Source organism: Amblyraja radiata, chromosome 4 (genome assembly GCF_010909765.2).
Source record: "Amblyraja radiata isolate CabotCenter1 chromosome 4, sAmbRad1.1.pri, whole genome shotgun sequence".
Lineage (NCBI taxonomy): Eukaryota > Metazoa > Chordata > Chondrichthyes > Rajiformes > Rajidae > Amblyraja > Amblyraja radiata.
The window spans coordinates 110,229,960-110,254,077 of NC_045959.1; the positions used below are offsets into that span (position 1 = coordinate 110,229,960).

At 50.0% G+C, this 24,118-nt stretch overlaps 1 protein-coding gene across 1 annotated transcript in view; it reads left to right on the forward strand.

The window, feature by feature from the left end:
* LOC116972598 (SCO-spondin-like) overlaps positions 1–24,118 on the forward strand; it is a 63,384-nt gene that overhangs the window by 681 nt on the left and 38,585 nt on the right. The window contains exons 2-12 of the mRNA XM_033020413.1: positions 235–475; positions 1,879–2,031; positions 5,326–5,372; positions 6,301–6,471; positions 7,775–7,906; positions 9,377–9,535; positions 13,587–13,717; positions 15,186–15,328; positions 17,379–17,425; positions 19,632–19,904; positions 23,567–23,728. Of these exons, the coding sequence (XP_032876304.1) occupies positions 235–475; positions 1,879–2,031; positions 5,326–5,372; positions 6,301–6,471; positions 7,775–7,906; positions 9,377–9,535; positions 13,587–13,717; positions 15,186–15,328; positions 17,379–17,425; positions 19,632–19,904; positions 23,567–23,728 (1,659 nt within the window). The remainder of the gene's footprint in view (positions 1–234; positions 476–1,878; positions 2,032–5,325; positions 5,373–6,300; positions 6,472–7,774; positions 7,907–9,376; positions 9,536–13,586; positions 13,718–15,185; positions 15,329–17,378; positions 17,426–19,631; positions 19,905–23,566; positions 23,729–24,118) is intronic.

The window sequence follows — 24,118 nt, forward strand, 5'->3', positions numbered from 1 at the left end:
TCCTGATGCGCAGTGACCAGAACGCAGCAGGGCTCGTGTTTTTACTTAACTTGCCTTTATAAAGGTTGAATGTAACTTATTCCTTTCGACCCCAACCCTAACGCATCCCTGAATAAATAACATCCGCCTTCGGCCCAGGAGGGCTCTTCATTCCTCCCCAGCTGATCCTTGACCAAGTGACTAATGGCCAAGGGTGATGAATGAACCCGACTCACCGTGGCCCACTGTTTACAGGTGCCCTGCTGCAGGACGGTGCGTGTGTGGCACCCTGGCAGTGCCAGTGCACGGATTCGCTGGGGAACGCCTGGGCACCGGGGAGCAGGCAGCAGGTCGACTGCAACAATTGCACCTGTGCTGAGGGCTGGATCACCTGCTCCAACCTCACCTGCGCGGCCTGGGACTGTGCGTGGAGTCAGTGGTCCACCTGGTCATCCTGCAGTCTCAGCTGTGGGACTGGCGCCCGTTCCCGCTTCCGGTGAGACAGGTGTCGATGGAGGGTGGGAGATGTTGGGGGGAGTGGAGAGTGGTAGCTCGGTGCCAGAAAACTGGTCGGCTGCAATCCGCTAGTCTCATTTGCCCATGTTTGGCCCGTATCCCTCTAGATGTTCTCTATCCATGTACTCGTCCAAATGTCTTTTAAACTCTTCTACAAAAACCCTCTTCTACAGCTTCCTTCCCATCTATGCCCCATAGGTTTGTGTACTGCTATCAGTTCTCCCCTTAGTCTCCGCTGCGCCAGGTTTCCACAACCTCTCTCATACCCCCTAATCCAGTCAAAATCCTGGTGAACCTCTTCCCCCTTAACAAAGGCCTACCATCCCTCCTGAGGGGTTTGCCAGAACTGCACTCAATTCTCCAAATGCAATTTAACCAAAGTACTGTAATGTCGCAACATGACTTCCTGAGCCTTGTGTTCAATGCTCTAATCTAACCGATGCAGGCAAGCATATCATATGCCTCCTTCACCACTTTTCCTACTTGTGTTCCCACTCTCGGATATAATAACAGCATTTAAAAGACACTTTCATAGACACACGAATAAGAAAAGTTGAGAGGGTAATGGGCCATACACGGACAAGTGGAATTAGCTTAGATGGGGCATGTTGGTTGTCATGGAATAGTTGGGCCGAAGGGCCTTTTTCCGTGCTGTACGACTCTATGACTATGAAAGGCCTGAGGTCAACCAGTTGATCCTGGAGAAGTACAAGGATAGGACAGGATTAGAGGGATATGGGCCAAATGCAGGCAGGTTGGACTAGGGTAGATGGGACATGTTGGTCGGTGTGGGCAAGTTGGGCGGAAGGGCCTGTTTCCATGCTCTTCTTCGTATCGAGTCCACTCACAAGATCAGAGGTTGTTGAGCCAGAGCTGAACACAACCTCTCGGCATCTGCATACAATGGTGTCTGTCTTGTGGCTTCTTGTGTGTGGAGGTGGAAAGATTGGTGGAAACAGGGCCGCGACGTGAATGCTCTTTCCTTGACCCCGTGTCCACGCTGCATGACTCTATGAGTAACTGTGATGTTAAGAAGGTTTCCTCTTAATCCTGCGATCTATTCCTCTCCCTTCCATGCCCAATCTTCCTCACCTTCCATCTCATCTCCTTCTTTACTACCCTCTGCATTCTCGTCTGAGATGCTCCCGTTTCCCTTTATCTCCAGTTACCTGGAGGAAATTATCCCAAGCTCTCCCGTCGCCGTTCGTTGATTATCTGGCGGGATGGGATAAGGGGACACGTTGGGTGTGGAGTGAGGGGCTGGGGAGTGCAGGTAGTGGGATGTGCAGATAATGCAGGTTGAGAGGGAGACGGGGAGGAGCAAAACTGCTGATCATTTGTCCCATTGACAGCACCGTTCTGTGAACCATTGTTTTTTTGTAGATCACCAACATCGCAATCACCTGACAGGAAATGTGAGCAGCATCAAGCAGAGACCAAACCATGTGACCAGGGCCCGTGTCCAGCCCTGTGTCTTCATGAAGAGCAGGAGATGCAGGTTGGAGAGAGCTGGTTTGTTGGCGAATGCAGGCAGTGGTGAGTAATTCGCACCCTCTAAGCATACTGTACACCTTCTCTACAATAGACAATAGGTGCAGGAGTGGGCCATTCGGCCCTTCCAGCCAGCACCGTCATTCAATGTGATCATGGCTGATCATCCCCAATCAGTGCCTTCTCCCCATATCCCCTGACTCCGCTATCTTTAAGAGCCCTATCTAGCTCTCTCTTGAAAGTATCCAGAGAACCTGCATCCACCGCCCTCTGAGGTAGAGAATTCCACAGACTCACCACTCTCTGTGATAAAAAGTGTTTCCTCGTCTCCGTTCTAAATGGCCTACTCCTTATTCTTAAACTGTGGCCCCTGGTTCTGGACTCCCCCAGCATCGGGAACATGTTTCCTGCCTCCCGATCCACGTGTGTTGATGTTTTCAGGCAGCAATGGGACTTAGATACCAAGTTCTCTCTCTCTCTACATCAATGCTGCTCGGGGTCATGCCATTAATTGTATACTGCCCCTTACATTTGACCTGTCAAAGTGCAACACCTCACTCTAGACTAGATTAGACTCCATCTCCTCCTGGCTCTTGACTTCCCCATCCCAGTGCTGCTGTCCCGTGGTCTCCTGCAGGGTCACAGTGAGGCCCAACACAAGTGTGAGCACCAGCCGGCATGCTGCCCACTGCCAGGCACTTCACCCTTCATGCTGTCCGCACTCCATCTCCACACACACTGCACCTTTCAACATTAACCTCACCCCCTTTGCAAGTCGTGACTGAACCTGGTTCACCACAACCTCAGGCAACGCGTTGAAGACCACAGCACTCAGTGCAGACATCTTGTAGGGCGAGGGAGTGGTGGATAGTAGATGGGTGGAGTGTGGGTGGGTGTCAAAAGCAGGGAGTGGAGGGCAGGAACTCAATGCAGGGGGTGGGCATGCAGTGGTTTTAGGGTGAGGTTCAAGAGATGGCTTGGTGGAGGGCACAGGGGTGTTGAGGGTGAGATGAAGAGTGGGTGGGAGTTGGTGGGGTGGTAGGACATGGTGAATGGGGGTAGGATTGTGGAGTGTAGTTAGTGTAATGGAGGAGTGAGATACTCGAGGGGTAGTGGGCGCCAGTGTGTGTGATCAGAACCGGGGTGGGAAAGGTTGGGGTGCGGTGGTGTGGGGCAAGATTGGGGTGACTGGGGATGGGGCAGGATTGGGGTGCGGTGGTGTGGGGCAAGATTGGGGTGCGGTGGTGTGGGGCAAGATTGGGGTGCGGTGGTGTGGGGCAAGATTGGGGTGACTGGGGATGGGGCAGGATTGGGGTGCGGTGGTATGGGGCAGGATTGGGGTGACTGGGGATGGGGCAAGATTGGGGTGCGGTGGTGTGGGGCAGGATTGGGGTGCGGTGGTGTGGGGCAAGATTGGGGTGCGATGGTGTGGGGCAAGATTGGGGTGCGGTGGTGTGGGGCAAGATTGGGGTGCGGTGGTGTGGGGCAAGATTGGGGTGCGATGGTGTGGGGCAAGATTGGGGTGCGGTGGTGTGGGGCAGGATTGGGGTGCGGTGGTGTGGGGCAAGATTGGGGTGCGATGGTGTGGGGCAAGATTGGGGTGCGGTGGTGTGGGGCAAGATTGGGGTGACTGGGGATGGGGCAAGATTGGGGTGCGGTGGTGTGGGGCAAGATTGGGGTGACTGGGGATGGGGCAGGATTGGGGTGCGGTGGTGTGGGGCAAGATTGGGGTGCGATGGTGTGGGGCAAGATTGGGGTGCGGTGGTGTGGGGCAAGATTGGGGTGCGGTGGTGTGGGGCAAGATTGGTGTGACGGGATGGGGCAAGATTGGGGTGCGGTGGTGTGGGGCAAGATTGGGGTGACTGGGGATGGGGCAAGATTGGGGTGCGGTGGTGTGGGGCAGGATTGGGGTGCGGTGGTGTGGGGCAAGATTGGGGTGCGGTGGTGTGGGGCAGGATTGGGGTGCGATGGTATGGGGCAGGATTGGGGTGTGGTGGTGTGGGGCAAGATTGGGGTGACTGGGGATGGGGCAAGATTGGGGTGACTGGGGATGGGGCAAGATTGGGGTGCGGTGGTGTGGGGCAGGATTGGGGTGCGGTGGTGTGGGGCAGGATTGGGGTGCGATGGTGTGGGGCAGGATTGGGGTGCGATGGTGTGGGGCAGGATTGGGGTGCAGTGGTGTGGGGCAGGATTGGGGTGCGGTGGTGTGGGGCAAGATTGGGGTGCGGTGGTGTGGGGCAAGATTGGGGTGCGGTGGTGTGGGGCAAGATTGGGGTGCGGTGGTGTGGGGCAAGATTGGGGTGACTGGGTGTGGGGCAAGATTGGGGTGCGGTGGTGTGGGGCAAGATTGGGGTGACTGGGGATGGGGTAGGATTGGGGTGACTGGGGATGGGGCAGGATTGGGGTGCGGTGGTGTGGGGCAAGATTGGGGTGCGGTGGTGTGGGGCAGGATTGGGGTGACTGGGGATGGGGCAGGATTGGGGTGCGGTGGTGTGGGGCAAGATTGGGGTGCGATGGTGTGGAGCAGGATTGGGGTGCGATGGTATGGGGCAGGATTGGGGTGCGGTGGTGTGGGGCAGGATTGGGGTGCGATGGTGTGGGGCAGGATTGGGGTGCGATGGTGTGGGGCAGGATTGGGGTGCAGTGGTGTGGGGCAGGATTGGGGTGACTGGGGATGGGGCAGGATTGGGGTGCGGTGGTGTGGGGCAAGATTGGGGTGCGGTGGTGTGGGGCAAGATTGGGGTGCGGTGGTGTGGGGCAAGATTGGGGTGCGGTGGTGTGGGGCAAGATTGGGGTGCGGTGGTGTGGGGCAGGATTGGGGTGCGGTGGTGTGGGGCAAGATTGGGGTGACTGGGTGTGGGGCAAGATTGGGGTGACTGGGGATGGAGCAAGATTGGGGTGCGGTGGTGTGGGGCAAGATTGGGGTGCGGTGGTGTGGGGCAAGATTGGGGTGACTGGGTGTGGGGCAAGATTGGGGTGACTGGGGATGGGGCAAGATTGGGGTGACTGGGGATGGAGCAAGATTGGGGTGCGGTGGTATGGGGCAAGATTGGGGTGCGGTGGTATGGGGCAAGATTGGGGTGCGGTGGTATGGGGCAGGATTGGGGTGCGGAGGTGTGGGGCAAGATTGGGGTGCGGTGGTATGGGGCAGGATTGGGGTGACTGGGGATGGGGTGTGGAAATGTTTGGGGCTTTGTGGACGGGAGAGCATGAGATGGGTGTGTTGGGATGTGGAGGATCTGTGTAATGTGGGGACAGTTGGGCTTCTCGTGTCTGAGCTGTGGGCCAGCCAGATTTGGCAGGGCACACCTTACATCTTATTTTCCATCCTGTCCACAGCCTGTGCACACCAGAGGGGATCTATTGCCAACCGCTGGAATGTCGAGGTAAGACCGCATGTCCCACAGTCGTCCTGCCCAAGAGCATTCCTTGTCCCCAACCAGGCCCAGTCCGGAGAAGCCAGGCGTGCCAGATTTGTGGATGAGCCTTCCAGCTAGTGCAGTCCCATCACCAGAACACGACGAGAGGAGCTAGTGCAGGCCACTCGGCCCCTCAAACCTGTCCCGTCGTCCAATATGATCAAGGCTGATCTATGCTCCTCTCTACGCCAATTCCACATGTACTGATGAAAGAAAGGGTCGACTGGGCTTGTGTTCACTGGAATTTAGAAGGATGAGAGGAAACATATAACATTCTTAAAGGTTTGGACAGGCTAGATGCAGGAAAACTGTTCTTGATGTTGGGGGAGTCCAGAACCAGGGGTCACAGTTTAAGAATAAGGGGTAGGCCATTTAAGACTGAGATGAGGAAACACTTTTTCACCCAGAGAGTTGTGAATCTGTGGAATTCTCTGCCACAGAAGGCAGTGGAGGCCAATTCACTGGATGTTTTCAAGAGAGAGTTAAGTGGCTATCCCACTTGGGCGACCTAATCCGCGAGTTCTGACGAGTTTGCCCTCGACTCATACTCGCAGCATGGTCGACACGAGGTCGTAGGAGGTCTTTGTAACTCTCCTTCATGCACGAGAGTAGTCCCCGTGTACTCGAGGCCTCAGCTAGGTCATGGCGTATTTTTCAACATTACCTGATTAAATTAAAAAAATTGATTCACTTAACTTGATCCCATGGCCAGGCCAGGCCAGTCATCCCACCAGAGCAGGTAGAGCAATGGTCCACCTAAGATCAACACAAAAAGCTGGAGCAACAGCAGGTCAGGCAGCATCTCTGGAGAAAAGGTGCAGGTTACATTGCGGGTCGAGACCCTTCCTCAGACAAAGGTGCACACCTAATATGCCTCTTTGTCTTCCCTGTCTAGTGGACGGAGGGTGGACACCCTGGTCACCGTGGTCTGACTGCCCAGTCACCTGCGGCTGGGGAATGCAGACCAGCACACGGGCTTGTATCAACCCTCCACCTCGCAACCTGGGCCTGGACTGTGAAGGTCTCAGCTTTCAAACCAGGAACTGCAGCGTCACACGCTGCCCAGGTAAGGTGGTCGGCACTGGACGATGGAGGCACGGGAGTCAGAGGGAGAGAGTCTCACTCCGAGAGAAAGAGGGAATGTGTGACACTGAGGGTGAAGGACAATTGGAGGGGAAACCTAAACCTAAACCTCCCTGTGTGGATATTAGTTTCCCTGAAGTTCGGGTGTAACCCACCCCTCTTGGGCAGGTCCCAGCTTCCCAGGAAGGGGAGCCCAATGATCCTGCGATCTGCACTCTCCCTCCTGCTAAACTTAAATATCAAAGATTGTAGACAGAGGGAGAGACAGTTGGAGGGAGAGTGTGAAAGGAACTTGAGGGAGAGACAGTGAGACCAGAGGCAGATACAACTGTGGTGTTCAAGCCGATTTTAAATAGGCACATGGAGACGCGGGGAATGGAGGGATATGGAGTGGCAGGGAGCTGGGAACTGGAACATCAGGCAGCACATGGAGGGAGAGATGGGAAGGTAAAGTTTATGACAGGAAAGGCTCAAAGGAAGGAGCAGCAGGGACAGGTCGATGAAGATTGTAGACTGATGGCTGTAGAACATAGGAGGATGAAGGATGAGCTTGTGCAGGGGAAGAGAATCAAGAAGGTGAATGGTCACAGGCTTTTCCCCAGGATGGGGCAATCCAGAACTGGAGGGTAATTGTTTAGACGTGAGTGGCAATGTTCTACACAGAGAGTGGTGAATCTCTGGAACTCTCTGCCACAGAAGGTAGTTGAGGCCAGTTCATTGGCTATATTTAAGAAGGAGTTAGATGTGGCCCTTGTGGCTAAAGGGATCAGGGGGTATGGAGAGAAGGCAGGTGCAGGATACTGAGTTGGATGATCAGCCATGATCATATTGAATGGCGGTGCAGGCTCGAAGGGCCGAATGGCCTGCTCCTGCGCCTATTTTCTATGTTTCTCTGTCTTTACACAAAGGGCAGCGGTAAATGGAACAAATTGGACTCCGATTGGAGGCGTGGGTTGGAATCCCACTTCTGACACCATGTTGAATTACGATCAGGCTCACACAAAGTAATAAGAATCCAAAGTCTTTTATTAGCAACTGCAGAGGTAACTACATCTCAGCATGCATTACTAGTCTAAGAGCGAGAGAGGGTGAAAGAGAGAGGGCGAGATGGGGACGATGAAGACAGAAGGAGAGGAGTAGAGAAGGAGTGTGCAGGAAGGCGAGGGGAGGGAGGGAGAGAGAGGTGGGGGGGGGGGGGGGGTTGGAGAGGAAAAAAAGAGAGTGAGTGTGTGACAGTGATTGTGGAGGAATTAAAGAGCGAGTGTCCTGTTGTTTGTGTTAACTAGATGGTGAGAGCTGCCACTGGTCGGAGTGGAGTGCGTGTCCCACCTGTGGGCCCGGTTACAGGAGCAGAAGCTGCTCAGACACTGGGGAGGAGCGGCAGGAAGTGGAGCCGTGTTACAGCCAGCCATGTGCAGGTCAGTATGCATGTTGTCTGTGCTGCCTCCACTCCTGGTACGTCTGCCACTTGGATCTTGGCTCATTCTCCCCAAAGGTGATCACACTCGGGTATTTCGTCAAGTTGTGGACAGTGTTGACGCCAGCATTTATTCTCCATTTGCTGTGGATGCCCAGATACCTGACACGCCCACAATGACCAGTCAAGGTCCAAACTCCTTACTTCACCATTTGATGAGTGGGGCTTCTGCAAGGAGGCTGAGCGGTGATGAGGGAAGATCTTCTCTTTCCATTCCCTTAAACCAGGAGCAACTTAAAGGTAGAAATGGCGTGGTTTTTACGCCGGTCAATCATGGGCAAGTTGGGCTGAAGGGCCTGTTTCCACGCTGTATGACTCTCCATATGGAGATCAGAGAGTGGTCAGTGTCCTGGTGACCATGTCTGTGGGAGATGTGGTCCGCTCAGACAGCATGGACCAGTTGTAGCGGCAGGTGGACTCACCGAGAGGGTTGTGGACAGGTCCAGGATCCTTCACCCTCTACAAGGTAACAGGACCTTGGTATGAAGCAGCGTTGAATGAACTGGCTTCATGGAGCCCTGGGAAAGGTGAGTCAATGAGGAAAATATCTTCCATATTCTCTGACCCACATGAGGCTCAGTGGGAATTCCGACTATGTTTTCATCCATTGTGGGTTGTGATCACGGTTGCCTGGTCTTGGTGAGACCACACCTGGAGTATTGCGTATAGTTTTGTCTCCTAATCTGAGGAAATACATTCTTGCCATAGAAGGAGTACAGAGAAGGTTCACCAGACTGATTCCTGGGATGGCAGGACTTTCATATGAAGAAAGACTGGATAGACTCGGCTTGTACTCACTAGAATTTAGAAGATTGAGGGGGGATCTTATAGAAACTTACAAAATTCTTAAGGGGTTGGACAGGCTAGATGCAGGAAGATTGTTCCCGATGTTGGGGAAGTCCAGAACAAGGGGTCACAGTTTAAGGATAAGGGGGAAATCTTTTAGGACCGAGATGAGAAAATCATTTTTTACACAGAGAGTGGTGAATCTGTGGAATTCTCTGCCACAGAAGGTAGTTGAGGCCAGTTCATTGGCTATATTTAAGAGGGAGTTAGATGTGGCCCTTGTGGCTAATGGGATCAGGGGGTATGGAGAGAAGGCAGGTACAGGATACTGAGTTGGATGATCAGCCATGATCATATTGAATGGCGGTGCAGGCTCAAAGGGCCGAATGGCCTACTCCTGTACCTATTTTCTATGTTTCTATGGTCCGCCAGCCGTTGCACAGACCTCCTGGCCCTGAGATGAACAGTTTGCTGACCAATTCTGATGTTGGTTTAGAGTCAGCCGCGCCTGTGACCCTGGAACTGGAACCTGCCTGTGTCCATTGGGTCCTCACTGTCAGTCAGTGGTCAGCGGCAGTTTTGTAAACATTACGTGTGATGTATTTCTCCTAATTGTTTCCTTTAGTTGACTGTGAGCTGAGCCTGTGGAGTGAATGGTCAGCGTGCTCGTGCAGTTCCCCAGTGCAGCACCGATATCGTCTTGCCCATGGACCCCTGTTTGGGGGGAGACCCTGCAGAGGGCGAGAGAAGGAGTCCAGAGTCTGTCACCAAATGGAGTGCGCAGGTGAGGCTGTCCGTAATGGTGGGTCTGCTGGAGGCTGGTGAAGCAGGAAGGTGGGGGAGTAGTCAGGGCCAGGGTGGGAGGAGAGGAACGCTCCAGGTAGGGTTGGGAAAGGAGGTGGTCCTTTTCCCAAAGTACATGACTAAAGAAGCAAGTATAGGCTTCAGATGAGAGGGGAGAGATTTAAGGGGAATCTCAGGAACAATTATTTCACTCAGAAGATGGTCTGTATCTGGCATGAGCTGCCAGAGGAAGCTATAGAAATGGATACAATTACAACACTTGGACAAATATATGGATGGGAAGGGGTTAGAGGGAAATGGGTCAATGCAGGCAAATGGCACTAGCCCGGTATGCCAATGGTCAGCATGGATAGCGTGGGCCGAAGGGCCTGTTTCCATGCTCTGGACTCTTTAACCAAAGGATGACCATATCATCTAACTGCTCGCATCAATATTGTGGCAGTCAAATCATAGACCAATACCCATCCTAAATATTTGATCAGATGCAGCCCTCTTGCAGTCTAAGTCTGGCCCTGGGATAAACAATGGCATAGGTTGGAGCTGTCTGGAACAGGCCAAGACCTGAGGAGATCCTGTGTCCAGCCACTGACCTTCTAACTTACCACCAATTTGGATCATGGAAGTAAGGGTAACATGTCTAGGATTGCTGATGAGATGAAGATAGGTGGCATTGAGGACTGAGAACAGTCTGCACAGTGAGATTTAGACAGGTTATATGTGTAAAAACATCAACCGAGCAGATGTGGAATATTGTGGGGAAAACGTGTGGTCATCCACTTCAGAGTCAGTCGTACCACACGGAAACAGGCCCTTCGGCCCACCACGTCCGTGTCATCCACCAGAGAGCACTGATCTAAAGAGACACAAGATACTGCAGATGCTGGAATCCTGCGCATAAAACAAACTGTGGATCAGGCAGCATCTGTGGGGTAATGGACAGATGAGGTCTTGGATTGGGACCCTTCTTCAACTGATGGAGTGGAGGGGATAAATCTAGTAGAAATAGGTGAAGGGAAGGGCTGGGGCGAGAGCTGACGACTGAATTAGGTAAACCTCAGGTAGGTTTCAGGTAAATTTCCAGGTAATCCCGCAGCTGCCCTTCTCATCTATTTGGCACTCCTCCCCACCCCACACCTTTCTTACGAGCTCCCCTGCCCTCATCACCCAATTCTTTACACCTCCTTCATCTCCCCGTCTGCATAACACCCTTCCCTCCCCAATCTGGGTACCACAATTTGCTTCCCAGCCCTGTTCCCTTCCATCCACCATCCCTTCCTCTCGTCATCTTTCGATTTCCCTCCATCTTTGCCATGCAAATAGTTCCCTATTATTTATTATAACCATGTACTTCATAGTCATACAGTATTTAAACTGCACGGGAACAGGCCTTTCAATCCAACTTGTCCATGACTTGTACGTTTGCAACATGGCTCCCAGCTCCTATACCTAGTGGTCTAACTGAGGAAGGCAGCATGTGAAACCTTGTCCCCATACTGTCCACCTGTGTCACCACCTTTGTTCTTGAGCTCTTTCTAAGCTTCCCCCCAGTCTAGTTCAGTCAATAAATCACTGATTCAAGCACTGGAACAACTAATCTTTATTTTTGGATAGCACAACAAATTACCCTTTACGATACCTAAACCACTGCAGGTTCGATCCTTGTATCTGCCTGGCCAAGCACTTCAGCCTCGTGCAAGCAGAAGCACTCCAAAAGGTCACGCAGTCCCAAGCGCTCTTCCAGAAGATCGACAAAGGACCTCGTGGGGGCTGTCTTTTATAGGTCCCCGAACCTTGAGGGGCCAAACTACAGAGGGGTGATCTGTTTACAATCCAATCAACCATAACACATTACAACAATACATTATTGACAGTTACACAGACCAATAACAGAATCTCCTTACATTGTTGCAGAAGAGGCTTCCAGAAGAAGCTAACAAAACTTGAATAATGCAACATTTACCCTGGGATTCAAACAAACCAGACAGGGCTTAACATGTCAACCAATCAACAATTAACAGGGTAACTGTCTCGCAACATTATTTACAATATATACAAGGCTCTTGCAGAGATCCAATCAATTCTATGCATTTAAGTTTGTTTGCAGAGTTTATATACATTTTATCAATTAAAGGGAAATGAGGAGAATTCCTGGATCTTTCAGCCTTACATATCAAACTGATGCCCAGACTGGTCTGCGCCATTCACAGCCTGCAAATTTCCATTGATAAATGCAGGGATCCTCCATTTTATGGTGTCTTTAATTTGGTCAATATTAACACCTTTAGGGAACTAGGCACCTATACCCCTAGGTCTCTGTTCTACAACACTCTCCAAAGCTCTACCATTCATTGTGTAAATCCTGCCCTGGTTTAACTTCCAGAAATGCAACACCTTTCAGTTGTATGAATTAAACGTTATCTACCATCTACACTGCAAGCTGCCTCGGCAAGCCAACCAGCATAATCAAGGGCAAGTCTCATCCCGGAGACTGCCTCTTCTCCCCCCCATCAGGCAAGAAAACACACACCTCCAGATTCAAGGACAGTTTCTTCCCAGCTGTTATCAGGCAACTGAACCATCCTTTTACCAATCAGAGAGCGATCCTGAGCCACCATCTACCTCATTGGAGATCCTTGGACTCTTTAAATGGACTTTTCTGCACTTTATCTTGCACTAAACGCTAGTCCCTTTGTCCTGTATCTATACACTGTGGATAGCTTGATTGTAATCATGTATAGTCATTCCGCTGATGGGATAATACACAATAAAAAGCTTTTCACCGTACCACAGTACATGTGGCAATAAACTAAACTGAACTAATCTAAACCATTTCTTAGCCCAACTTCCCTGTTGACCTTGATCCTGTGGTAATCCTCTTCATTGTCCACAACACCACTGATGTCGGTGATGTTCATAGTCTTACCGTCCACGACAACTACATTCATATTACGTAGTGAGTGAATGGCCGTGAACTCAGCCTGGATCCCAAGTGATCTCACCTTGCAGACTAGCCGACCATTTGTGACCTTCTCAATGCCTTGTATCCAATATCTGAACATAGACATAGACATAGAACATAGACAATAGGTGCAGGAGTAGGCCATTCGGCCCTTCGAGCCTGCACCGCCATTCGATATGATCATGGCTGATCATCCAACTCAGTATCCTGTACCTGCCTTCTCTCCATACCCCCTGATCCCTTTAGCCACAAGGGCCACATCTAACTCCCTCTTAAATATAGCCAATGAACTGGCCTCAACTACCTTCTGTGGCAGAGAATTCCACAGATTCACCACTCACTGTGTAAAAAATAATTTTCTCATCTCGGTCCTAAAAGACTTCCCCCTTATCCTTAAACTGTGACCCCTTGTTCTGGACTTCCCCAACATCGGGAATAATGAAGAAGAATCTCGATCCGAAACGTCACCTGTCAATGTTCTCCAGAGATGCTACCTGACCCGCTGAGTTACTCGAGCACTCTGTGCCCTTTTATGTATCCATGTCAATGTGTCAGTCACGTGACCAATATTGTGAAAGACGTGTTCCTGACGATCTCTATTCAGTCCGAGCTGTTCCGAATCTGGCAGATCCTCAGTCCCCTCCCACCACTAACGTGAGGTTCACTGGCCTGTGGTGCCTAAGCTCAACCTAGTATCCTATATATGGATAGGTTGCTGATCAGCAAAATGTTTTATTTAAACTTTATAGTGATAAAAGGGGGAGAAGGCAGGAACGGGGTACTGATTGTGGATGATCACATTGAATGGCTCGAAGGGCCGAATGGTCTACTCCTGCACCTATTGTCTATTGATATGGAGAGATAACAACCTTAAAGAGGCAATTATGTTCCCAACCAATACCACACAGTCCTTCTCCTCACAGAACAATCTCTCTGCTTTTCTCTTGCTTTATCTTGGTTCCTTTCTATCATCCCCTGTTCTCCCCCATCTCATCCCTCTCTCTCTCTCTCTGCCTCCATCCAATAACTCCCCGTGTTCTCTGTATGTTTTTGATGTGATCACTTTTCCCAGATGCCAAGTGTGACAGTCCATTTGAGCACCGAACATGTGGACACGGCTGTGGTCATTGCTCGGACCTCGGCCAAAGCCACCAATGTGACCTCTCTGGGCAGAAGTGTGTCGCAGGCTGCTATTGTCCAGAGGTAAGTAGATGTCAGTAAATACAGTGAACTAACGCCCCCTGCATTTCAGGGTCGGGCCCTGCAACTGATGCTCACCAATGTTATCTGAAATGCTACTGGGTACAGTCTATATGTGGCTAGGGTGTGGGCGGTTAGTGTGTGTGTGTGTGGCTAGTGTGTATGTGTCTTGTGTGTGTGTGTGGCTAGTGTGTGTGTGGCTAGTGTGTGTGTGTGTGTGTGTGCTAGTGTGTGTGGGGCTAGTGTGTGTGTGTGTGTGCTAGTGTGTGTGTGTGTGGGGCTAGTGTGTGTGTGTGGCTAGTGTGTGTGTGTGTGGGGCTAGTGTGTGTGTGTGCTAGTGTGTGTGTGTGTGTCTAGTGCTTTGTGGTGTGTGTGTGGTAGTGGGTGTGTTTGTGTGTGTGTGTGGCTTGTGTCGGTGCTGGCTAGTGTTGTGTGTGGTGTTTTGTGTTGTGTGGTGGCAGTGTGTGTGTGTTGTGGGTGTATGTGTGAGTGTGTGTGTGTGGCTTGTGTGTGCAGTGGCAGTGTGTGTGTGTGGGGCTGTGGTGTGCAAGCTGTGTGTGTGTGTGTTGTGTGTGTGTGTGTGGCTAGTTTGGTGTGTGTGGCTAGTGTGTGTGTTTGTGTGGCTAGTGTGTGTGTGTTGTGGCTAGTTTGTTGGTGTGTGTGTGGCTAGTGTGTGTGTGTGTGTGTGTGGCTAGTGTGTGGTGTGTGTGTGTGTGTGCTGTGTGTCGTGTGTGTGTGGCTAGTGTGTGGTGTGCGTGGTGGGTGTGTGTGTTGTGTCTAGTGGTGTGTGTGTGTGTGGGGCTTAGTGTGTGTGTGTGTGTGTGTGTGTAGGGGGTTAGTGTGTGTGTGGGCTAGTGTGTGTGTGTGCTAGTGTGTGTGTGTGGCTAGTGTGTGTGTGTGTATATGTGGCTAGTGTGTGTGTGTCTTGTGTGTGTGTGTGGCTTGTGTGTGCATGGCTAGTGTGTGTGTGTGTGTGTGTGGCTACTGTGAGTGTGTGGCCAGTGCGTGTGTGTGGCTATTGTGTGTGTGTGGCTATTGTGTGTGTGTTTTTGGGTGGGTAAGAGGCATTGTCGGTCTCCGGTTTGCTTCAGACTCAGCCTCAGAGGAGATGCCGGCGGTCCATTGCTATTTCCCGGCAGTCAGACTTGGCCACATGGTGGCGCTTGTGGTCTTGGGTTTGTCCCCATGGCTCAAATGGAGGCGTAAGTCTGGTTAGGAAGCTGGGATCACGTGAATCCCATGAGGAATATATGAGGTTGGCATACCTTTAGGGAGAAATCAACACGACTTTCTAATCTGCTGCATTAGTCTTGTGCTCAAGGCCACCTGGGTCTATGTATTTATTTATTTAGCGCACCAATAACATTGCAGTAATCCAGGTTACTTCAGCTTCTCTGTCTCTCCTTCAAGCATCTTTACCGCGTGCTGCCAACTACTAGTCTGAGCTCTTGTTATCTCTTTCTCCCCCCAGGGTCTCTGGGAACAGGACCACCAATGTGTCCCATCGTCTGAGTGTGAGTGTGTTCACCACCTTCACCAGTCGGGCGGCCATACAGCCCCAGTGCCCTTGCGTGTTCCACCCGGAGCCACCGTTCTAATTGGTTGTAACGTTTGGTAAGGCTCATTAATTAGAATCATCTTCTCAGCTCGGAATCGCGAGATTTTACACAATTAAAAAAACTGATCGGGACTCAAGAATCTGCAGGTGCTGGAATCTTGAGGAAAATCCGAAATGCTGGAGGAACTCAGCGGGTGAGTGGAGGGGAGATGGGCAGATGCCATTTCACTGGTTCAATGGCACTTTATTGCACTTGTAGCGATGTACGGTGAAATTCATTTTTGTATACAGTTCAGTACACATCATAGACATTTGATGCACTTAGATACATCTTAGATAAGCACCTCAGATACAGCACAGGTACAGCAGAAGTACACTTAGACAGTATACAGTCGCCACATTTTGGCACCATTTTCAAGTCCCAGTTGTAAGTGCAGGGTTCTTGACCTGACCACGAAGGTCTGTTGTCCTTGCAGGACGTTGCAGGGTCAGCCTGGGCAAGAGTGGCCGTTGATGGTTCTCTGCCACTGCTGTAGGCCACGTCTGATCCATGCGTCGGTCTCTTGGAGTGGTGCCCAGTTCAGCAAAGCCCCCGGCTGTTGCAGGGCCTCCAGCATCGAGACCCCCGCAGTGCCCCCCGCAGTTGCTCTGCTACGGACCCCACATCCCACTCCCTCCTCTCTTTTTATCAAAAATAATTGAAATCAATTATTTACAAAAATGATACAACATGTACAATACAAAAGAATACAAACTAACCCACCACCATGATACAAAGTAAAGCGAATATTCTTAAATACTGAGTATTAAATAACTATTTCATAATCCTTATTGAGGATACATGCCATCGCCCGTGGTGCCCAGCAGTCCCGGAAACCCCCCAGGGCGCCCGTGGACAGCGTGTAGTCCCTTTCTAAAACCACCCAGGCGCCGACGTAACCCCGGAAAAGGGGCAGGCAGCCGGCTCGGGCAGAGCCCTCTTCCGCCTGGCACCGTGACCCGTGGATGGCCAGCTTGGCCAGGCCCAGTAGCAACACAACCAGGACATCTTCAGCCCTACCCTCTCCCCTACGCACAGGATGTCCAAAGATGAGGATGGTGGGTGAGAAGTTCAGTCATAAGGCAAGGAGCAGCCCCTTTAAATATTCTCTGGGGGGGGGGGGGGGGGGGGGAGGCCTGCTGTCGGGTACGGCTATGGCACGGCGGGGGCAACCTTATGCCGTGAAGACACCACCGGCCTTGTTCCCCTCGACCACTGTCATCGACTCCCTCTCCTCTTTGGTACTCTGGTCTTCGGGGGACGAGCAGAGGCTGGACTCTGCGGCTGGGACTTCCTGCGTCCAGCTGCACAACCCGCTGCGTCTCTCCGGATGGGTCTTCAGTCCCTGGAGGACCAGCCGGGCCTGTTGGTGGGTCTGGCCGCCACTTGCTGACTGACGAAGGGTCCCGACTAGAAACGTCATCTGTCCCCTCTCTCCACAGATGCTGCCTGACCCGCTGAGTTCCTCCAGCGCTTCGTTCTTTGCAAATTGATCTGGCGTAGAATTGGGCGGCACAGTGGCGCAGCTGGTAGTGCTGCTGCCTCACAGCACCAGACTACCAAGTTCGATCCTGACCTTGGGTGTGTGTCTGTGGATTTTGCGAGCTCCCCCTGTAACCCTGTGGGTTTCCTCCGGTTGCTCCAGCTTCATCCCACATTCCAAAGACGTGCCTGTTTGTAGGTTAATTGGCTTATGTAAATTGTCCCCAGTGTGTAGGGAGTGGATGAGAAAGTGGGATAACATAGAACTGCGTGAACAGGTGATCGATGGTTGGTGTAGGCTCAGTGGAGCAAAGGGCCTGTTTCCGTGCTATATCTGTAAACTAAATTAAAACCAAAATGATGTGACATAAATGTTTAAGTTATAACATCGGATGGAAGCTGCATACCTAATCCTGTAGCACAGATGGGCAATGACAATAAAAGTTATTATTATTATTATTATTATGTTAATCAAATGGAGTAAATTCTGATTAATATAAATGTCAACTGTATATTGATAGAGTGTTGATCATTCAGTGCTTTCTGTCCATGGAGTCAGAACTGATTTTGTTCTTTTCCCACAGTTTATGCAAAGAAGGTGTGATCCAGTGCACAAATCACAGTTGCACAGGTAGGTCCAGACTCACTGCTACAGGTAGACCCAGACTCACCTGGTATAGGTAGACAATAGACAATAGGTGCAGGAGTAGACCATTCGGCCCTTCGAGCCAGCACAGCCATTCAATGTGATCATGGCTGATCATCCACAATCAGTACCCCGTTCCTGCCTTCTCCCCATATCCCCTGACTCCGCTATTTTTAAGAGCCCTATCTAGCTCTCTCTTGAAAGCATCCAGAGAACCTGCCACCACCGCCCTCTGAGGCAGGGAATTCCACAGACTCACAACTCTCTGTGAGAAAAAGTGTTTCCTAATCTCCATTCTAAATGGCTTACTCCTTATTCTTAAACTGTGGCCCCTGGTTCTGGACTCCCCCAACATCGGGAACATGTTTCCTGCCTCTAACGTGTCCAAGCCCTTAACAATCTTATATGTTTCAATGAGATATCCTCTCATCCTTCTAAACTCCAGAGTGTACAAGCCCAGCTGCTCCATTCTCTCAGCATATGACAGTCCCGCCATCCCGGGAATTAATCTTGTAAACCTACGCTGCACTCCCTCAATAGCAAGAATGTCCTTCCTCAAATTAGGGGACCAAAACTGCACACAATACTCCAGGTGTGGTCTCACTAGGGCTCTGTACAACTGCAGAAGGACCTCTTTGCTCTTATATTCGATTCCTCTTGTTATAAAGGCCAACATGCCATTCGCTTTCTTCACTGCCTGCTGTACCTGCATGCTTACTTTCATAGACTGATGTACAAGGATCCCCAGATCCCGTTGTACTTCCCCTTTTCCCAACTTGACGGCATTTAGATAGTAATCTGCCTTCCTGTTTTTGCTACCAAAGTGGATAACCTCACATTTATCCGCATTAAACTTCATCTGCCATGCATCTGCCCACTCCCCCAACCTGTCCAAGTCACCCTGCATTCTCATAGCATCCTCCTCACAGTTTTCACTGCCACCCAGCTTTGTGTCATCTGCAAATTTGCTAATGTTACTTTGAATCCCTTCATCCAAATCATTGATGTATATTGTAAATAGCTGCGGTCCCAGCACCGAGCCTTGCGGTACCCCACTAGTCACTGCCTGCCATTCTGAAAGGAACCAGTTAATCCCAACTCTTTGTTTCCTGTCTGCCAACCACTTCTCTATACATGTCAGCACTCTACCCCCAATACCATGTGCCCTCATTTTGCCCACTAATCTCCCATGTGGGACCTTATCAAATGCTTTCTGAAAGTCCAGATACACTACATCCACTGGCTCTCCCTTGTCCATTTTCCTAGTTACATCTTCAAAAAATTTCAGAAGATTAGTCAAGCATGATTTCCCCTTCGTAATTCCATGCTGACTCGGACCGATCCTGTTACTGCTATCCAAATATGCGGCTATCTCATCTTTTATAATTGACTCCAGCATCTTCCCCACCACCGGTGTTAGGCTAACTGGTCTATAAATCCCCGTTTTCTCTCTCCCGCCTTTCTTAAAAAGTGGGATAATATTAGCCACCCTCCAAACCACAGGAACTGATCCTGAGTCTATAGAACATTAGAAAATTATCACCAATGTGTCCACGATTTCTAGAGCCACTTCCTTAAGTACCCTGGGATGCAGACCATCAGGCCCTGGGGATTTATCAGCCTTCAGTCCCATCAGTCTATCCAACACCATTTCCTGCCTAATGTGGATTTCCTTCAGTTCCTTCGTCACCCCAGATCCTCTGGCCACTACTATATCAGGAAGATTGTTTGTGTCCTCCTTAGTGAAGACAGATCCAAAGTACCTGTTCAACTCATCTGCCATTTCCTTTTTCCCCATAATAAATTCACCTTTTTCGGTCTTCAAGGGTCCAACTTTGGCCTTAACTAATTTTTTCCTCTTCACATACCTAAAGAAGCTTTTACTATCCTGCTTTATATTCTTGGCTAGCTTACCTTCGTACCTCATCTTATCTCTACGTGTTGTCTTTTTGGTTATCTTCTGTTGTTCTTTAAACATTACCCAATCCTCTTGCTTCCCGCTCATCTTTGCTTCGCTTTAATTTTTATACTGTCCCTGACGTCCCTTGTCAGCCATGGTAGACCCAGACTCACTGCTACAGGTAGACACTGAGTGAATGAGTGACTGAGTGAGCGAGTGAGCGAGTGAATGACGGAGTGACCACTGGTCAGCTGAGATTGAACTGCTGTTTATTTTCCTGTTGTTATTCAGGTGAGGTTGAGGTCAGTGAGTGGTCAGACTGGACGGGTTGTGCTCCGTGTGTGCCTCGGTCCGCCCTGAGCCAGTCCTCAGTTGCGGGCTGGCCCAGACACCGGCTCATCATGCTGAACATCACACAGCTCCCTGCAGCGGCCCAGAACCTACTGAGGGAGGAGAGGTTCCGAGTGTGCCTGGCGTCTGCCTCGGGGCAGCCTGTCAACGGGAGTCGATGCAGTGAACATCTCGTGGAGAATCGGACGTGCACCAACCTTACAATCTGTAGCGGTAAAAGTCCATTTGTTCCAATGTTACAGAATTCACTCTCTGATCTTTAACTGTCCATTTCTGATCTGTTTTCTAATATGATTAGGTCTCTAAAAACACTGAAGAACTCAATTAATATTCTGAGAAGCACTAAGTTCGTCAGATATCCTCTAAACCTCATGTCCTTACCAAAAGCCATGCCCTACAGTATAAGACTACACTACTAAGAAGTTTCCAACCATCCATCCTTCCTTTATCTTCCTTCACCAAGTCCCCACTCAGCTTCCTTTACTCCGACTCGCAGAGGCGGAATTCGGTATCAAAACATGGGGGGGACGCACAATATCTTGGCGGCCGCACTCGCGCACAGACACGTGCGCGCGGGGCTTTGGGGGCTTTAGCCGTGGGCCCTGTGGACGGTAACATCGGGAGCTGACCTGGTTGGTGATCAACTCCGAACTCCAGCAACAGCAGCTTCATCCGCCCCAAATCGTGGGGCTTCAATCAGCACGTTCGCAGGGCGTTTCATCGCCCGGCGCGGATTAAAACCGGCCACGGGATCTTCCATCCCCCGGCGGGGGCTTCAACATTGGGAGCCTCGATGCAACAATTTGACCGTGAGGCGGTGGAAGATCCCGCGGCTGATTTTAAGCCACGCCGGGCGATGAAAAACCCCGCGAACGGGCCGATTCAAGCTCCGCTCTCTGATCTTTGCTCCACCGGGACGTCTCCCTCCTCCAATCACCGCGCTCTATCCTCAGTCCCACCCCCCTACTTCCGTCTCTGACCGACACCTCCCTCCTCCAATGATCGCGCTGAATCATCATGTACCCGCCCCCCGCCCCTCGCCACTGCCTGCTGACTGACGTCTCTCTCGTCCAATCGGCGCCTTCGATCATTAGTCTCACCCCCACAAAAACAGAGATTGTTAATGGATTTTTTTTTTACATCGAATTTCAAAATCCGGATCACAAAACATGGGGAGGATTGTCCCCACCTCTCAAAACCTGGAGGGGACGCCCCCCCGTCCCCCCCAGGATTTCCGCCCATGGCAGAGGAAAACAAATCCAGACACTTCTCGTAGCTGAAACATTTCATCCCAGGCAACATCTTGGAGAATCTCCACTGCACCGTCCTCAGCGCCATTACACTCTACTAATAGCGACCAGAACTACAAACATTACTTACTCAACAAAGTCCCACATTGTAGTCGGATCCAGAAGGATAAGGCAGGAGGGATTCAAGGCTTTTTAGTAAATTTGTAGACAACGAAAATTGGTGGAGTTGTAAATTGTGAAGAAGGTTGTCAAAGGAAAGAGCAGAGTGTTGCTCAGCTGGAAAGTTGGGAAGAGTGGCGGCAGATGGAGTTTAATCCAAAGACAAATGTGAGGTCATGCACTTTGGGAGGTCGCAGAGACATAGAGAATAATTGGCAGAGACTTCAGGAGCATTGACGTTCAGAGAGACCTTGGTGTACATTGATAGCTGACTTAAAGTGATGGCACAGGTGGATAGAGTAGTGAACAAGGCATTTAGCATGTGTGGCATTGGTTTGACTGCACTAGGAATAATATTGTGCGCAGTTCTGGTTGCCACTGGATGTATCTAGTAGCCTTAGAGAGAGTGCAGAAGAGATTCACCAGGATGTTACCTGGAATGGAGGGATGTTATTCTCACTGGAACATAGGAGGCTGAGGATGACCTTATAAATATTTACAAAATGATGGGCATAGATCGGATGGGTAGACAACGTATTTTTTCCAGCATGGGTAGAACACTGACAGAATTGATTGAAGCTGAGATTAGATTTGTAAGGTAAGGTTTTCACACCAAGGGTGGTGGGTATATGGAATTAGCTGCCGGAGGAGATGATGTAGCCAGGTACAATAACAAGATATTGAAGGGTCAACTGTTTAGAACATCATTAAGAAGAAAGAGAGCACTGTTGAGCTTATTAATCGCAAAGGGACTGGCAGGCCAAGGAAGACCTCCACAGCTGATGACAGAAGAATTCTCTCTAGAATAAAGAGAAATCCCCAAACACCTGTCCGACAGATCAGAAACACTCTTCAGGAGTCAGGTGTGGATTTGTCAATGACCACTGTCCACAGAAGACTTCATGAATAGAAACACAGAGGCTACACTGCAAGATGCAAACCACTGGTTAGCCGCAAAAATAGGATGGCCAGGTTACAGTTTGCCAAGAAGTACTTAAAAGAGCAACCACAGTTCTGGAAAAAGGTCTTGTGGACAGACGAGACAAAGATTAATTTATATCATAGTGATGGCAAGAGCAAAGTATGGAGGAGAGAAGGAACAGCCCAAGATCCAAAGCATACCACCTCATCTGTGAAACATGGTTGTGGGGGTGTTATGGCCTGGGCATGTATGGCTGCTGAAGGTACTGGCTCACTTATCTTCATTGATGATACAACTGCTGATGGTAGTAGCATAATGAATTCTGAAGTGTATAGACACATCCTATCTGCTCAAGTTCAAACAAATGCCTCAACCCATTGGCCGGAGGTTCATTCTACAGCAAGACAATTATCCCAAACATACTGCTAAAACAACAAAGGAGTTTTTCAAAGCTAAAAAATTGTAAATTCTTGAGTGGCCAAGTCAATCTCCCGATCTGAACCCAATTGAGCGTGCCTTTTATATGCTGAAGAGAAAACTGAAGGGGACTAGCCCCCAAAACAACAGAAGCTAAAGATGGCTGCAATACAGGCCTGGCAGAGCATCACCAGAGAAAACACCCAGCAACTGGTGATATCCATGAATCGCAGAGGATATGCAACAAAATACTAAACATGACTACTTTCATTTACATGACATTGCTGTGTCCCAAACATTATGGTGCCCTGAAATGGGGGGGACTATGTATAAACATTGCTGTAATTTCTACATGGTGAAACCAAAATGTATAAAAATGGCCTTTTTTAAAATCTGACAAAGTGCACTTTAACCACATGTGATTTATTCTATTACAAATCTCAAATTGTGGAGCACAGAGGCAAATAAATACATGGGTCTTTGTCCCAAACATTATTGAGGGCACTGCAGATCAGAGCCATACTCATGCAGCATGGAAACAAGGCCTTTGGCCCAATGCACACACTGGCCAACATGCCCCATCTACACTTGTCCCACCTGCCTGCATTTCACCCATGTCCCTCTCAACCTATCCATGTACCTGTCCAAATGTTTCTTAAACATTGTGATAGTACCTGCCTCAACTTCCACCTCCAGTTCCTTATAACCACCATTTTTTGTGTAAAAAAAAAAATTACAGTAGAGTTCACGCTCGGGGTATGGACCATCTAGAATTGAGATGGGGAGAAACCTTTCCAATCAGCTGGTGGTGGTCTTGGAATTCTCTACCAGGCAGGCCTATCATTTATTGCATTCAGAAGATCGATGGATTTCAATGGATATTGGAGCAATCAAGGCCAGTGGCCAGAGGTTTGCAAATTGATGTTGAGGGATATATCACCAGCCACCATCTTGTTGAACGGCAACTCCTGCTTCTATTTCTCATGACTTTATCCTTTTATTAATTGCTGCCTCCACAATTTGGTTATCACCTGGAAGGTTTTCCTCACTGTTCTTTTCCGCCTTGTCTACTCATGTCTCCCTTTGTAAAATACTGCCAGAGTTGTGACGGGAGTCTACCTTTGCAGATGAGTGTTCCTGGGGCCCCTGGGATGAGTGGAGTCCATGCCGTGAACCTTGCAGTGGGGGATACCGCATCAGGCAACGCAGCCAAGCTCACCCGCAAGACACAGAGAACTGTCAAGAACCCAAGTTCCAATCGGAGAGTTGCAACACTGCCATGTGCCCAGGTAATGGAGTTAGAATTACGGTTAAACAGTCCAGTATGGTGCCTTGTATGGAGGGATTTGCCCATCAAACAATGAAATAGTTGCCAAGTAACATCATGTCCTCAGAATAATAGTGACAAGGGGTATGCAGCAAACAAGGTCAGGAAAATGAGTCTTCATGTTCCTGAAGAGATGGCATGATGGAAAGAACACATTTTGGCCAATTTCTAAATAAAAAGAGAAGTCTAGATGGTTACAGAACTGAGACTATTTGGTTTGAGGAATAGAAGGGGGACATATTTTGGGCATAGTTTTTTTTTTAATGGACCTTCATAGAGTTAGTTATACAGCACGGACACAGGCCCTTTGGCCCAACTCATCCAAGACAACCAATTGATAGAGAGGAGGAAG